Source organism: Silurus aristotelis, assembly GCF_946808225.1.
Source record: "Silurus aristotelis genome assembly, chromosome: 7".
In the NCBI taxonomy this organism is placed as follows: Eukaryota; Metazoa; Chordata; class Actinopteri; order Siluriformes; family Siluridae; genus Silurus; species Silurus aristotelis.
In genome coordinates this window covers 30,838,658-30,856,672 of record NC_139580.1, presented here as the reverse complement: position 1 = coordinate 30,856,672, position 18,015 = coordinate 30,838,658, and the positions used below count along the sequence as shown (strand labels likewise).

Sequence of the window (18,015 nt, the reverse complement as noted above, 5' to 3'; positions counted from 1 at the left end):
AAGGATTTCGAATGGTGAGAACGTAGCATTACTGACCAGAATTATACCAAACAACAGTTTAATTTTGGGTAAAAATATTTCCCTTCCTCCTCTCTTTTTTCTTAATTATACAGAAAAATCTAAAAAGAAATATTTCTATGAAAGAAACATATTACACAGTTGTTTTTGTATATGCTGACACTCAGATGTGTGTCTGAAAGGTTTATTAATACGTTAATGCTGTGAACCCAGGATATTTCAAGATCATTCTGTCAAAAATGTCAAACCCCAACACCTCTCGTAGTGAGTAAGAACGTCCCTGAGAGTTTAAACGTTCAGCTGACCGACTCTCCAGGATAGACATAACTGTTGAATTGTTAGAGAGGGTTTGAGAAATGTGTAGCTGTATGCTTTGTATTGGTTGCTTTATGATATCACACACAATGTCAAGCCTCATATTTCAAAATATTTTTAATTCAATACTGCATTGTCACTTTCTGTGTATTTTGCAATGCTAATCCACCACACATTTCTTTTCGCACCATCCATATAATCTTCTCTTTGCAATTTTATATTATTAAATATACCATATATTATTACCTACTGCACCTTCTGTACATTAATCACCTTCATCCCTGTACATATGAACCTCATACCCTGTTTACTGTTATTTATTGTAAACAAGCCACTTATATACTTCTGGTTAGATGCTAACTCTGCTAAGCTCAGTACATGTACCTTGCACAATGACAAAGTCGAATGTAATCTAATCTAATCTAATAAATAAATCCTCTCGTTCCAGCAAACATAAAACCAAAAAAAGTTATATTTCACATTTATCTTCGTGGAAAACGTTGATTTTCTGAAAAAAGCTTAGCAGGTTTTGGAACGGTGTCAGTTTCAATTTCTATACGAGGTGGCGAGAGAGAGAAATCTCTAACGCATGCTAGTAATACTAATGAAGATGGACCAGAGGGAATTAATCGAGCTTGGATTCTCCAAGATCAAAGAATTCCCAGAAGATCCAAAGAGCGAACTCAGGCTGTTGTATCAACACAGTGAAGCTTATAACTCTTCTTAGACATCAGCCTTCTGTCTTTATTTGTATTTTCCTCCGATCCTGAAGATCAATGCTCATCCCTTTGTAACTGGATGAGTGACAGACTCCATCCACTGAAGAATTCAGGAAAGTGTTATTCTCGGTAATCTGACTCTGCAGGCCGCGTGCATGTCGTGGAGCATTGAATTATGCATCGATATAATTACACTGGACGGGGAAGCAGGTGAACCGCCGAACAGAGAGCAGAGAGATAAATGTGAGACTTGTGTTTCCTTGTCAACCGCACTGCGTGCAGAAGAAAAGAGAAGATCGTCTTGCTAGTTTTTATCAACATCGCTTCTGATTTTCTCTCTCTCTCTCTCTCTCTCTCTCTCTCTCTCTCTCTCTCTCTCTCTCTCCCTCTCTCTCTCCCTCTCTCTCTCTCTATCTCTCTCTTTATCTCTCTCTATCTTATCCTGTCACCATGCTGAGATAGTTTTTAGTTTTATTCTTTTCATGTTTTGTTCTGGGTATTTCCCCCCCCCAGCTCTCAGAATCTGGACTCTTCTATAGCAGAGCTGCAGTGTGATGAACGAGCACTTGCCTTTGAAATCTTTCCTTTTCTTCAATACGTGTAGAAGATCTCTGTGCGATTTTACCATCTGCTTTAAAACACTCATGACGCTCATTAGAGATAAACTTATAGGGACTCGTTTGACTTTAGAATTTATATTTGTACTCATTTTATTTCTGTAAAGCTGCTTTGGGACAATATTCAAGTAATCCTTATAATTACATTTTTTAAGACCAAATGTTTCACTTTATAATGACACACACACACACACACACACACACACACACACACACACACACACACACACACACACACACAAATATCCATATACAGTAAATACTCTATCGAGGTATCGAGTTTGTATAAAACTCATTAAATTCAGGAAATGCCATGTGAATATTTGAAATTTCAGGCAGAGGATGCTTCTGCTGATGTAAATTCCCAACTCGTTCTCGATTTCCAAATTAGTTTCCGTTATTAGGGAGCAAAGTAACACATTTCTAGTGAAGCATTCTGAGAAACACAACACTGTCTAATACATTTTAAATACGATTTAGGGGAATTTCAGCACTGAGAAACTATGAGTATCCTGTTCATCACTTTGTTCCAGACTTGGATTTCTTTCTCTGTCATAAATAGTCTTGTCTGTGTGTGTGTGTGTGTGTGTGTGTGTGTGTGTGTGTGTGTGTGTTGAGTAAAGCTGACAGTGTGCAGCAGCTCATGACTGCTGTCTCCTCACAGTGAAGTTTTCAATTGTTCCCTCGTCACGACATGGCCACACACACACACACACACACACACACACACACACACACACACACACACACACACACACACACACACACACACACATACATAGACCCACACACCTTATTCTAGGGTAGATGCCAGGAGTGTTCACTGAAGCATAGGGTTATGGCTGAAGCAACACCCCAGCTGAGCAAAATCACTCTCTATCTCACACACACACACACACACACACACACACACACACACACACACACACACACACACACACACACACAAACACACAAACCTTACTTGTAAATAACTTCTTTGTCACTTAAAGATCTCAGCCACATTAAACACACTCCCTGTGAACTTCTCCATCCTGAAGACGACTGATACCGAATACTGGGACTCAATACTCCTGTTATATAAACATCTCATAATAACGTTGCTAAATCAACAACGATAAGTTCCAATTTGTTCACCAACAACACTTTTTCAAGAAGTATTTTATTATTAGTGCAGCTTTCGTACTTACTGATAACCCAGTAATCAACCGATAGCTTTTTAAAAATGGATAAAACAAATAAACACAACACTCTATGTAAAATAATACTGTATTTTATTACAAAAATTAAAACCAGAACTGAATCCTGAAAATTTGCTAAATAAATAAATATAGATATATTACTTCAAAACATAATTATAATGAATAAATGATAAATAATGAATATAATAAATATACTCTCCGTGCAGCGTGCGGTTACACTTTAAAATGATTTTACAATGATTTACCTCTAGAGGCCGCTCTCATAATTGCGGCGGACCGGAACCCGGAAAAACTATCAGAATGGATTTTTGCTGAGCCAATTGTTCCAGCAATCAACTAACGCTGCCGATTAATCTCAACCTCCAGTATTAATTCTACCAGATGGAATTTCCAAAAATATTCCACACTTTTTAACCAATGAGATTTGAGAGTTTAGCAAATTGTGGTGTAATATGTATTAGTAAATACCCATTGTTTTTGATTGGTAAGTGTTTACACCTAGGAAGGGCTATGGATAGGTCCATAATCATGTGGACAGCGACATAATTATTGCCTCGGTCCATAAACACAATAAATCTAATTTTCAGATTTGAATCCAGTGGTTGAACAAAAATATGAAAAAATGTTCAGGAATTACACCCATTTGTTTTGAGCCTCCACTTTTACAGGCTCACAAGTAATTAACCGCATGACTGACATCAGGTGTGGCCTGATCCCTCGTTATTTTATGAGGGATTAAGAAAATAAAAGGACTACAGTTGATTTCAAGTGTTGAATTTGCGTTTGATATCTGTTCATAAGAACTTTCTCTATGTGGTCCAAAGAGGTGTTGAGGCAAGTAAAGATGACCATCATCAGTCTGAAAAAACAAAACAAAAAAGAAACTTTAGGAATTGTCTAATGACTAATTTGGTGCATTCTTGAAAAAATTTAATGCAAGCTCAGCAACACTAAAAACAATACAACTAAAATGTATAACTCCAGTGTAGAACTTTAATTCATTAACCCTAAATCTCATTCAGAAGTGTATAGCGCTGTCCTTTCTGCTCAGATTCAATAAAATGTTGCAAAACTAAAAGATTTATAGTACAGAGGGATAATGACCGAAAACTGACTGCAAAAGCAACCCAAGAGCTGCTTAAAACAAAGGAATGAAATGTTTTGAAATAGTCGAGTCAGTCACCTGAATAAACCCATCTGAGCTGCTTTTCACTTACTGAAGACAAAACTGAAAGCAGAAAAAAACCCAAACGAGGAGCGACTGAAGCCAGGTGCGGTAAACACCTGGCAAAAACATCTGTAGCATTGAAATCTGGTTAATATCTAATTTTAATGATTATCCTGCAAACCTGTGAAGATGTGGCTACTAGGACCAATCTAAAATCCACTGTGGTGGAGTACAGAGGCAAGAACCGCCGACTGTCCGAATATACTATTTTACACTTCACAGCTGTGAAAAGCCCAAGAATGTATTCACTTAACTGTATTGCTTTCTGCGTTGCTGTGGAAACAACAGCTGTGCGGAACTGAGGCGTGTCGTGAGTTAACGCAGGCGTGTGCAGGAAATCGTGGGGTGACGGTGTCATGGGGAATTGTTTTTAATGAGCTTTTTCTGTTATATATGTTATAGCTTATAATTTATAACCTAAAGCTCAGGCTTTTTTGACGGCTGATGGACCGGTATGGATGGAAAGTTCTCAGTGCTCGTTGTAGTGTTATGTCACAGCAGGATACTCCTGGTTCTGGTACAGACATGTCCATCTGGACAGCTAATGGGGTGCTTTCAATATAAATGTATGGTTCCTAACGAGTCCTATTGATCTCTCTTTTGTTTCTCTCTCTCTCTCTCTCTCTCTCTCTCTCTCTCTCTCTCTCTCTCTCGCTCTCTCTCTCTTAATCTCGCTGCACTATGATAAGTAGGTCATATTTTAAATATTTTTTTTTCCGTGATACTGTGCAGCAGTTCAGAGAAGGAACCGAAGTGTGATTAGGATAGCAGGGATGTAAATGAGGCCCGAGGTGTTTTGATGATCAGTCATGGAGCTCCCTTACCTAATAATGGGATTATAAACAAACAGGTCGTATTGTGGATGCTTTTCTGCTCTTATGATAGTGGAGTGTATGGAGCCAGCTTTGATGTTGTACGGCGGAGTGCGTGTGTGCGTGTCTTTAAGCGAGTCCTACAGTGGGTTCTTGTCCACGCCCCGGCAGCTTGTCTCAGCAGGGGCTTGTTATTGAGACGATTAGTCAAATCAGGTGTCTACAGAACAACTTCAGTCTTCAGATCAGCTTCTCTGATCCAGGTCTCATGACTGGAAGTGCTGTTATCTTGCGTGCCACTCCACTATGGATGCCTTCAAACAGGTTCTATAGTAAACTACAGCTTTTAATAATATATTTAATTATATAACAGAGAGTTCATATAGATTAATTTATTCCATAATTCATTCAATTTTCTATAAATGCTTTTTCCTGGTCAGAGTTTTAGTGTATCTGAAGTCTATCCAAGGAACACTAAAGTATAAAGTGGAAATACAACCCTGATTAAGATACCAGCCTATGAACACAGACATATTCATGCTCATTCTTAGCGACAGGTTAGCATCACAATTTACCCGCCAGGGTGTTTTTTAGAGGTGGGATGACACCAGAGGAAACTCACTCAGAAACCTGTGGTTTAGGATCAAACTTGGCTGTGAGACAGGAACGCCCGGGCTTTTGTTGCCAAGAAAAACAACATCTGCCAGGTTGCTAGCCAGCTTCACCTGCAGCGTTTTTGCTAGCTACGATTATTGACCAGCATAAAATGAATGAAATGAATGCTAACATCTGTCCTGTCGCTCTTTCTAATCCAGAATAAACACATGTACGTGAGGAGTGGGCCGTAATGGGATGTTTCTATAACAACAAAAAGCTTATAATTACTGTTGTACTGTAAAGTCACTAACATTAGCTCAGTTATACTTTAGAAATAAGCTTTTAGTTACACGTCGGTTCAGCAAAGCACATAGAACTGCGGTGAGAACATTTCCTTTTTTGCTGCATTGAACTATTAATAGAATGCCCAATTAAAGATTTAATGTCCAACAACATCCACTGTGTATACGTTGTTTTGTTCCTCATTAAACAGTTTGGTGAAAACAAGTATATTTTCAAATATGTCAGAGATGTACAGCCAGAAGAGGCATTTTATATTTCAATCAAATAAAATAAAAAACAAATGTAATGAAATTACAGTTTTTAAAAAAAAAATCTTTTTCTCTCTGAATTCTGATCATCACTTTTATTGTGGCCGATTTGCAGATTTTGGCTGTAATTCCCAGCAAGGCACAACGAGGTGCGTGTGCATGCGAATGTTTGTGTGAATATCATCAATAATCTGATCTTTTATGTGCATGTCACCACCTTCCGTAGTCTAGGTAACTTCACAGTGTACATCAGTGTAAAAGATATTTAGGTTTGTTCCACTACAGATTTATTTGCGTAACAGTTACACCTCCTTTTAACTCTGCTTTTATTTATTCTAAATGTCTCTACACATATGTGAGGGTGAAGAATGCGATATTAAATAGAAATAAATACCATTGGCTAATCAAACCTTACTCAAAAAGTAACTGGGAATCTGATCATTTATCTCTTTGGGGTTTAAATACATGACTGTCATAAGAACGGTATGTGCTTTTTGAGCGTCGCGCTCCACAGTTAGTCCCAATTTGCTCGTATAAGTCGACTCCACTCTTATAGGGAGATGTTCCAATAGATTTCGAAGTGTGCTTGTGGACATGTTCATTAGCCTCAAGGGGGTAAGTAAAGTCATGTACTGATGAAGATGAAGTGAAGAGTCTTGGGGTGCAGTCAGCGTTCACATTCATCCCGAAGGTGTTCATTAGGGTTGAGATCAGAGCTTTATAGCAGGCCACTGGTTCATGTTTATATGTTCCTGTATGTCCTTCTTGATAATAGGAGGTTAAACAGTTTGTGACTGGGTTGTGAGGAGTCCTTAATGATGTTGTGAGCTCTACGCAGACATTTGCCATGGTGAAGGTGCAGGTTGGGTGCCAGTGATGCGTTAGACCCTTTGAATTATAAGCTAACACATGCTTCCTCTGAGATGAGAAAGGCAACATATGAGCAACATACATATGAGCAGTTAAGGGTTAAGGGCCTTGTTGAAGGGCCCAGCTTGGTGGTGCTGTAATTTAAACTTATTACCTTCCAAACAATATCGTAACCACTGAGCTACAAGCTCCCCGCATGTCTGTATGTCTTTACAAGCTATGTGCTCCTTTCCACATGCATGAACTCACACATGACCACAATCAGCCGGTGTTGCTGCGATTGACAGGAAAAAGAGTTCACAATCCATTCGATCCTAAAAGCACTGTGATTTCGCTCTTTGGCCTCCTGCCCCTGGACGGCGGTGTTGTCCTATAAGAACTCTCTGTACACTCAAACTCATTTTCAGCTACAGCTTGATGCAGAGACATTATCAGAACGTATGCTATAACTGGTATCCTTTGTATTGTCCTACCTCAAGTGTTAAAAAACATATACTGCCTACATACTGTAGATGAAACAGGAAGCAGTTGATTAAAATTTCCACTACTTAGATAATCTACCAAAGGCAGTCCATGTGTCAGGACCTTTGGCATTAAGTGTCTGTCTTTCTTATAAAGTGTTTGTTTTTCTGTGTATTTTAGCTTTGTAAAGTCAGGGGGTTAATGGCTCCATTCATCACCTGCTCGTTGCTAATGCGCTGACTCGGATGCCGTTGCTATAGAAACTTTTCTCAGAAAGCGGTTATTAGAACGGTCCGCATACAGTTGCCATAGCTTTTGGCGTGACAAAATATCGCTAGGAAGCTCTGACACTCTGTGGCCTTGACTGCATCTGCTGTGGAAAGTAAATATAGACAGCAAGTTTCAGTTTATAATGTTTTATGTTTTTTTTTTTTTTTTTATGTCATATTGAGCATCTTAGTGGCAAACATTTAGGGATCTTTGAGTATAAGAATAATGAAAAGAATCTGGAAAATGTCTGACTTCAGTTTGCAGCAGAAGAACATTTTTATGGAGCTATTTTATAAAATTCTTAATATAAAATGAAGGTTTGGAGACTTTGTGACAAAAGATTAGAGTCATGAATATATTGTGTCAAAGCAGCTTCACAGAATTGAAATGATTGTGGCTATACATTTTTGAGATACAAATCAGTCCATATAAACGTATAGCTTAAAACTATCGATTACACGTGCATGAATAAAGCGTGTCACGTTCTCTTCTGGATGCTCTAGCTCTCACCAAAACGTTTCATCGTCTCTAGCACTGATTTTAATATCAGTGATAAGCAGCAGATATTAATTAGCTTTCTTTCAGTTTTAAGTGGTCTTTTTTCTCTCTCTATCCCTTCCTTTGTAAGAACATACTTTGTTTGGAGATGCTGGATGTTTTTCTGTTTCTTCCAAATAAACTGGGTTCCATTTGCTAATTGCAGGCAGGTGACAAATCACTTAGAAAACAAAAGAAAACTGAAACAGTCTCCCAGGTGTTGGGACGCCATAAGTGTGTTTGGAATTGGATTAGTGATATGAATGCTGTAGATATTCTCTAAACACTTTAGTCCAAAATCTCCCACAGGTGTTCAATTGAGGTATTTGCTGACTGTAAACAGCATAACATTTTATCATCATGTAATTTACACCATTCTAATGCTCATTAAAACATCTGGTGAGAGTCCTGTAGTTGAAGGTGGAGTCATGCGGGAAGAACCCACGCCTGTGATGATAGAAACATTTCACATGGTTTATAGCACAAAATAATGGACCTTCAGTACCTTCAGCACTGAACAGCAACAAAGAGGCAGAGACAGTTTTCCTTTTCATTTGTCAACAGTCTTTTTCTTTTTTTTTGGTGTGTAATATGTATCCTGTCATTTACAAAATCCCACCTCTCAAACGATTTTCTGAACCGAATGTGTCTCAATTGAATGTTTCGGGGATTTTGATTGCCCTTTTTATCACCATCTCTTTCCATCTCCTCGACTGCTCTCTTGAGTATCTAACCGTGTCTGCCTGCCATAAGAGATTCTCTATCGTGCATTTCGGTCTGAGGTGTCACTTTGCGGCGCACGCCCAATCAGTCGCGTTTATTTCCCTGTTCATCCTCTGAGACTGAACGAATCACTTCAGCAAAGAGCAACTTCCGTCCTTCTCCGCCCCCACCTCCTAACTTCCTTAGTGAATCATCATCATCATCATCATCATCATGATACAAAAACCTACTTTAACACACACTCACAATGTGTCAGAGAACATCAGGAGGGCAATGGGTAAGAGATTAATTGGTGTGTATGACTGTTTGTGGCCTGGGAAATAATAATTAGATCACAACCTTGTCCGTTCAGGCTTTTTTTAAACACCTGGTTGTATTAATACATTGAGCTACTTTCTGATAATCTTCACTAAAAAGCAATAGGTTTCCCCCAAAACAAGGACCGAAAAAAAGCCTCAGAACTGGCTTCAGATCTCCGAGTAGATACGATATTAATACGTCGATGGTGTTTCCTTTTTTCCAGGCACGATGATTTGAAGGAGATGTTGGACAGCAACAAGGACTCTCTAAAGCTGGAGGCTATGAAAAGGATCGTCGCGGTGAGTCTCGCTGCTGGAACCTCCGTTAGTCAGTTTAATAAAATAAATCTGAAAGTGCATCTCTGGCACTGAAAGCATACATCTGTCTTTTTTTTTTTTTTTTTGCACTGTAGTGTCAGTCGTATTGCTTTTTGGCTGTAGGGTTCGACTGTAATTCTTTATTGCTGTGATTTGGTTTATTGTCTGCTGATTTATCAGCTAAATGACTCTTCCCTTAGAGCACTCAAATTGAATCACCATAGTCCTTTTACGTTATCGCGACACATTAGTTGCGCATCTCGTGATAAATTCGCCCTCGAGAGATGATTGCATGCTATGAGGATTTGTATTCTCTCTGCCGTTATTATTAACCCGACTTCCTGTAGTAATCTTAGTACGACGCCTTCACGGACTCGGCTTATTGTTTCTGTGCTTATTATTGGGTAGTTTAGCCAAATAAGATATTCGTATTGACCTGATTTTAATTATACGGCAGGCTTCTTTCTGTGGTTGGATTTGCTCTACAGAAAATCTTAGCCTGTGTTTATTATTTATTGCACTAGGCAGGGCCATTATGCTCACTGAGGCAGTGCAGTCAGCATGTGCTTTATGGCTTCAATGTTCAGTGAGTCAAGTGAACCTCCAGCTCCTTATAGATTTGCTCAATCAAGCCCACTGGATGTTCTGTAATAGACTGAACCCATTAAACCACATATAACAAAAGGACAGAAGACGTTGAAACGCAACTCATCGAGACTGAAACTGAGCGAATACAGAGAATACACTGTTTTTGGATTTATTCTGACTTTAGGTGCACTTAAACTCGAACTCAAGTGTTACACACATTCCCCTCCGACTTTCCCATTTGTGAGCAAAGACACGTCAATATACGCATGTAGACACAAACGTGATTTTGGATGTTAACGGCTCAATTCGATATTCTTTTCGGTAATAAAAAATTTACTTCCTGTTGTTGAAGACACAAAAATACATAGGTTTTCTCCATTCATTTTTTTTCAAACCACCACACCATCACAATCATCACTTCGGAATGTGCGGAATGTTTACACTGCTCATAAGTGCGGGATGAACTTTTTTCAGCATCGCATTCCACGTTTAGTCCCAGTTTGCTCTTATAATTCCCACCACTCTTCTGGAAAGACGTTCCATTAGATTTTGGATTTAGATTACGCTTGTGAACATTTGTGTTCATCAGACACAAGGGTACAGGTAGTGATGTAGGTGAGAAGGTGAGGAGGCCTGGGGTGCATTCAGTGTTCACATTCATCTCAAAGGTGTTCAATAGGGATGAGATTAGAGCTCTATAGCAGGCCACTCAAGATCTTCCTCTCCAAGCCATGTAAACCAGATCTTCATGGAGCTGGGTTTGTGCATTTGGAGCAGGTTTGGGTGTCCAAGTTCAAGCGGAAGCCAAATTTGATTATACTGCGTCTTGTACAGAACCACAGAAGAACCACAAAAGGAATACCGTTGTCCTTATAGTGTATTTCTTAACTGTATACAAGTGTTTATTAAAATGTAGGCTCTGAGATGCACCAAGCTACGGCATAGAGTGGCCTGTACGATGTCATGATATTAAGTAGGACAGTGTGTGTGTGTGTGTGTGTGTGTGTGTGTGTGTGTGTGTGTGTGTGTGTGTGTGTGTGTGTGTGTGTGTGTCTTGGGTGTGTAGTACAGCCTGGTGTTAAATATTCATTCTTGGTGTCAGATTCTCCGAGTTGCAGCAGAGAAGCTGCCGCCTAAAATATTTATCGCATGAAGCAAAGACGAGGGGAAAAAGCAACAGCTTGCTTTGACATGGTTTCTATTATCAGAGTCGTGCAGGCAGCTGGAATATTGGTGACAGGTTGAAAGTCACCATGGAACCACAAGTTAAATCTGGATCGATGAGAAAATAAAAACGTATCTGGTTAAGACAGGATTGGTTAACTCTTCACCGAGGCCTTGAGAAACCTGATTAGGAAGATAATTACTAATAGAAATCTCATTAATTATCTATCACTAATTCATATTATTATAGAGAAGCTCTTTTTCTCTACTTTCTTTGTCTCTAGCTTCCACCCAAAACACTGTCGTACTGAGAAGTGTATATAAATCGACCCCAGTGCCTGCGAGGTCATACAGTGATTATACATCCATAGATTCTGTTTGCATAATCGTTCCACAGTAGAGCAATTTGTACAGAACTGCTCTTAAAACTGCTTTATTGTGACAAGTATTCGAGTTGATTTTTTTTCCTTGCTATAGATGATTGCCAGAGGGAAAAATGCGTCCGATCTCTTTCCTGCTGTGGTGAAAAACGTGGCGTGCAAGAACATCGAGGTGAGTTTGAAACACTCCTGCCATGGCAACATGAAATCTAGCTTAAGATGTTCACAGGCAATTGATGCTGTTATGATGTGAAATCAGCAGTGGGCATGTAGCACGAAAACAACCAAAAAAGATTTTCCATCACTGGTTCGTACGAAGCAGCTGTTTTAAAACCTTTTGTGACTTCTGCAGCTGCGGTGCAGGGCGATAGGAAGTAATCAAAAACCAAATTAGTGTATTGTCTCACAATGTGCATTTTTGTGTAACATGCGTTATTCCAATCCAGAAAACAAGAAGAAAACGCAGTAGGAGTACATCAAAACAAAAATATATATCATTTATATATATAAAGGAATCTATAAAACACCACCAGTGACAGGACAAAAACAAAGGATGGGCTTCTATGTGGTGCAACTGAAAAACATTCACCTTTTGCCATTCTGTTGCCTTGTTGCTGTCTTTCCCATGTCAATCACAGCGACACAAGCCAATCATGGGTGCCTATGAAGTCAGATATGTGGAAGAGGGCAGATAGTAATTACCTCAGAGTGTGTTGAACTCTGAAAAGTTGCTGCTAGCAGGACATCACATCTCTCAGAGAAAGCATGTGATCCTCTTTTTTACCCTCCAGGTTTGGAAGCTGTTGTCTGATTGAGATGCATTTTACAAATAATGTAAGCAAAGGACAGGAAGTGAATGAATTAAGAGAAACAGCTGTTTAGTTGGGAAATACAAAGCATCATTTTTTAAATACAGTTTCTAATGTGTAAATATAAATATATGCCTGTTCTAGGTGAAGAAGCTGGTGTATGTGTATCTAGTGCGCTATGCTGAGGAACAGCAGGATCTGGCCCTGCTCTCCATCTCCACCTTCCAACGTGGACTCAAGGTTTGTTTTTGACGAATACAATTTTTTCAACTCCAACTCCCAGCATGCATTTATCTGCTCTGAATCTGTTGCCTCAAGGCTGCAATGTTCGGGGCGCTAGGTCCTGAGATACAGGAAATATGTTTATAATGAAATATATACCATGTGCTTACTGATTTGTTATTCCTGTGAGAATTTTGTGGCCGCGTGCTGCATTGCTCTACAGAAGACCAATGCTAATGCAGATACACAATGCAGTCTTGCAACAGAGGATCTGCTCGACCAGTCAGTAGTGTGTGAGATGAGGAAAGTGAAGATGGCATCGACAGTGGTTTTTGCAGTTGTTTAGGAATAGTATCTATTAGTGGAAGTGAGGCAGCTGGACAAACTGAAGATGAAGCAAATCCTAATTGCACGACAGGCACATTAACCGAAGATCGCAATAGACTTCGAATTCCAGAATAAATCTTGTACACCTGTAAAGATCACATATTAATCTAAAATATGAATATGGTTCTCTATTCACTCATGAACCTATGTGACCTGCATGATTGGACATGACTCAGCATAGCTCCCTGAGTCGTTTTCTCATTATGTGCAGACACCACCTAGTGACGTGATGGAGAAAATGCATTTCCTCCCTTTTCCTACAGTCACAATGCGGTGTATACAGTATATGCTGTAAACACGAATGTTATTCTTTACTGTACTTAAGTCATTTTTTCAGTTGTTTTACGTATCTGTACTTTAATGCATTTACATCTGGGGACACTTCACTACATCTCAAAGTTTTTTACTGAACTACATTTTGTGAAATCAGCGTTCATTTTTTTCAATTTATGATAAAAACTGCTCAAGCACGCAGCAATCCACCGATCAGGGTAGAGCACGTGCTCCGTTTTGAACTCGTTTTTGACTCTTGGTGGTGTCTAAAGGAATAAATGCGAGAAAATCTCGAACTCGCCACAACACCCGCGGCCTCGTTTGCGCGATTTTTGGGCTCATGATAATTGTAATAGAAATCAATCAGCGTTTGACCCATTAATATCATTCTATTAATAGATCAGTGTGCTGAGAGTCACAGAGTCTTGTGACAAAAATGATAATAGGAACATTATAGCCGTAATAAATCAGTACTTTGAATATATACGTACATTTGAAGGCAAATACTTTTGTACTTCTACTCAAGTGAAAGTTTTAAGCAAACACTTTTACTGGAGTCATATTTTATCGAGTTGATCTCTAGTTTTACTCAACTGCATGCTATTCCATCCACCACTGGTATTTATGCACATAATCGGTTTGTCACTTGACATCAGTTTGCCTTTCAGCCAATTCCTTTTCTCATTTTTACTTCCTTTCCTCCCCGTAAAACCTACAGGATCCGAATCAGCTTATTCGTGCGAGCGCCTTGCGGGTGCTGTCCAGCATCCGAGTCACCATCATCGTGCCCATTATGATGCTGGCTATTAAAGAGGCGGCTTCTGATATGTCTCCATACGTCCGCAAGACAGCCGCTCACGCCATCCCTAAGCTTTACAGGTACGACGTCTCACCACTGCGGCGCTAGAGATGTTTTTCTATTGATTGATAAAAACAAGAAAACCAAAGCTACTCGAGGTTCTAGAATGATGACAGTAAAACTAACATTATTAGATTGAGTCTAACATGACAGAAGTGTTTGGATTTCAGCACATTGTTTCTTTGTTTTACAGCCATTTGGTTAAGAAGACAACTTTGGCAGCAGCTTTACTGATTTGAAAAATGTGGCCTGATGAAAAGTTTTTTTTTAAATGCAGTCAGCTGCAATGACAGGAGGCAAAATTGGCATCGTCCCAAATCGCTTGTTAAAAAAAAAAATCTTATGTTTTGCTGAACATGGACTCAAATGTTAACTTATACTAATAATTAACATGCCGACATGCCATCCCAGTTTAGGTCTTCGGCAAAGAGAGTCACGTTGGATGCTGATCGTCGCTGACCCCAGCCATTAGGGTTGCACAAGCTTTAGTGCCGGTCCCAAGCCCGGATAAATAGGGAGGGTTGCGTTAGGAAGGGCATCCAGCGTAAAAAACATGTGCCAAATCAAACATGCGGATGGTCCACTGTGGCGCCCCCTAATGGGAGAAGCCGAAAGAAAGTTTTAAAAAACTGAAATAGTGAAATGTACTACCAAGGGACCAGATTATTCTGAACTGTTGGAATTTTGCTGTCAGTGATTATGTCGCTCATGTGACGTGGTAATAACCAGTCAGCTTTAAAAAGCGTCTCTATACCCAGCGCCATTCAGTCATGTGATCATAAATAACATACAGCTGGAAACCCTGGTAACTTTATTACAGTTTTTATTACAGTACTTGTGGAGAATTTAATTCATCACTTCTGATTCAAAAGCTGTATAGTCTCTCACTTTCTCTCTCTCACTCACTTTCTCTCTCTCACTCACTTTCTCTCTCTCACTCACTTTCTCTCTCTTTCTCTCTCTTACTCTCTCTCTCTATATTTTTCTCTCTCTCTCTCTCTCTCTCTCTCTCTCTCTCTCTCTCTCTCTCTCTCTCTCTCTCTCTCTCTCTCTCTCTCTTTCTCTTTAAAGCCTAGACCCTGAGCAGAAAGACCAGCTAATTGAAGTCATTGAAAAGCTGCTTGCTGATAAAACCACCGTAAGACCCACCTCTTACTCCTACGACCAAAAGTTCATCATCGTTTATTTCTTAATTTGTGTATCCTACACCGCGTGTGTGTGTGTGTGTGTGTGGTTTTAGCTGGTCGCAGGCAGTGTGGTGATGGCGTTCGAGGAAGTCTGTCCAGAGCGGATTGATCTGATCCATAAGAATTACCGTAAACTCTGCAACCTGCTGATAGACGTGGAGGAATGGGGTCAGGTCGTCATTATCAACATGCTCACTCGCTACGCCAGGACTCAGTTCCTCAACCCCAACATTAATGTATGTTCCCTTCACTCCAAATTCATCTCAAAAAATAAACAATAAGAAGGCTGTAGGCTGAATCCGAGCTGCTGTATTTTATATCTTTAGGAGTCCCTGCTGGACGAGGGTGGAGAGAAGGCTTTTTACGGGTCTGATGATGATGATGATGATGAGGATGATGATGAGAAGAGGGCTGAGGCAGCCACCCTTGCTAAGAGGAAGCCGTATGTCATGGACCCTGATCATCGACTGTTGCTCCGAAACACCAAACCGCTTCTTCAGAGCCGCAACGCAGCTGTTAGTACAATAGTCACGTATAAACACTTTTTTTTTACACCTCTATCCTAAAAGCTAACATTTACACGCTTTACTTTTTTTTTATGTCTGGATGAGGAACAAACAGAAGGCGAATAAAATAGATTGCGATTCTTGTAGATCTTGTACACTTTCCCCTGACCTGCAGATTCCACTTGAATTGTTAGAAAACTTTATTTCACAGAGATATAACACTTATCTTATAACTCATTCAGAGAATTGTACTAGTAATAAATAAGTAGACGATATCAGCTAACTAGCAAAATTGCTAACGATGCACTCATGCGAATGCAATGATTGCTGCTGAGCTAAACCTCGTTGTCCCATAGCAAAGCTCGCTAGCGAACGTTGCTGCATCTTAAAAATGTATTGTAAGTGTATTAAAGCAGTCAACTAATCTGAGCGTTTCAACAGTGCCTGTATTTCCTATAAGAGCACTGGGAAGTTTTATCACACCACTGGTCTGTGTTCACCACAGACAACTTCAGATGTAAATCACGAAAGCGTGTCAGTTTCAATGGAAGAAGGCGAGCTAGCCATCCAGCTAGCAGGTGTGATAAGCCATCCAGCTAGCAGGTGTGATAAGCCATCCAGCTAGCAGGTGTGCTAGCCAGCCAGCTAGCAGGTGTGCTAACCATCCAGCTAGCAGGTGTGCTAGCCAGCCAGCTAGCAGGTGTGCTTTTGAGAACATGTGGTTTATTCGCTATTTATTTCTGCTAGAAGAGAAAAAATAAATAGTACATAAAACTATAGTACTGATGCATTAAAGGAATGTCATGCTTCCAATCATGCTGTTATACGGATACATCTATACATAGATATATCATATTCAGTATCTCACAAAAGTCAGTGCACCCCTCAGATTTCAACGACCGTTTTATTATAATCTTCTCATACTATAGAAATTACACTTATATTTAGGAGGAGTCAATGTGCAGCTTGTATAGCAGTCTACTGTTGTGGACAGTCCTCTTTACTGTCATTACTGTCCTCTGAAAATAACTCGACATACAGCGATTATTGTCGGAATATCTGGCAACAAAAGTGAGTGCATCCTCAGTGATAACAGCTGTGCATTGTGTAACTATACAAAGCCACATGTATGATTTATTATGTGTATTAGAGCAGATCAAATTTGGTGCTTTAAATCCAATTCTCTCATACTGACCACTGGAGGTTCTATATGGGTCCTAATGGTGATCCTCTCTAAAGATTTGAGAATTAGAGGTGTTGCTCTCCACAAAGACGCCTCTGCTGTAAGAAGATCAGTATCACCCTGAAACTGAGTGACAGTACAGTGGTCAGGGTCATACAGAGGTTTTCCAAGACGGGTTCCACTCAGAACAGAGGGTCCATCAAAGAAGTCGAGTCCTCCTGATGTGTGTCAGGTGCAGCTACTGCTTCAGAAACAGACACTTGAGTGCTGCAGCATTGCTTTAGAGGCTGCAGAAGTGGAAGTTCTGCTTGTCAGGAAGCCACTTCCAGATATCAATGGTGCTCACACAAAATATTCACACTTTAGACACAGTTTTGACACGTTCACTGAGGTTGGACTCACTTTAGTTGGCAGTTATTTAGACACTAATGGCTGTATGTTGAGTTATTTTCAGAGGACAGTAAATCTGTACTGCTACACAAACTGCACACTGACTCCTCTAGAATATATCCAAGTTTCATTTTTATAGTATTTATAGTTATATTTATATTTATTTAGTCCTCAAAATGGCACCAATTAAACAGTGTGAAGTCACATGACACCCAAGGCTACTATACGTATATATTCAAATATATAGCATATGCCACTCTACCATCATTTACCCCCCACCCGCTTTCCTACTGTCTTTTTATATTTCTTTCTCTCCAGGTGGTAATGGCAGTCGCTCAGCTCTATTTTCATCTAGCTCCTAAAGCAGAGGTGGGCGTCATTGCCAAGGCACTGGTGAGGCTGATGAGGAGCCACAGGTCAGTAAAGAAAGAAGAACAACATTTTGCCCTTGGCTGATTCACTTAATAGTTTGCCCATAAACCTTCTGTGCAACCATTAAGGACTCTGTCCTCACTGATGAGGTTATCAG

The 18,015-nt window shown here is 39.8% G+C and overlaps 1 protein-coding gene across 14 annotated transcripts in view; it reads left to right on the top strand.

The window, feature by feature from the left end:
- Positions 1-18,015, top strand: part of ap3b2 (adaptor related protein complex 3 subunit beta 2) — a 46,677-nt gene that overhangs the window by 13,210 nt on the left and 15,452 nt on the right. For all 14 annotated transcript variants that reach the window (XM_083546188.1, XM_083546186.1, XM_083546187.1 and 11 more), the window contains exons 2-9: positions 9,445-9,520; positions 11,768-11,842; positions 12,624-12,719; positions 14,080-14,240; positions 15,292-15,358; positions 15,461-15,643; positions 15,734-15,922; positions 17,805-17,902. In XM_083546188.1, the coding sequence (XP_083402314.1) occupies positions 9,445-9,520; positions 11,768-11,842; positions 12,624-12,719; positions 14,080-14,240; positions 15,292-15,358; positions 15,461-15,643; positions 15,734-15,922; positions 17,805-17,902 (945 nt within the window). The remainder of the gene's footprint in view (positions 1-9,444; positions 9,521-11,767; positions 11,843-12,623; positions 12,720-14,079; positions 14,241-15,291; positions 15,359-15,460; positions 15,644-15,733; positions 15,923-17,804; positions 17,903-18,015) is intronic.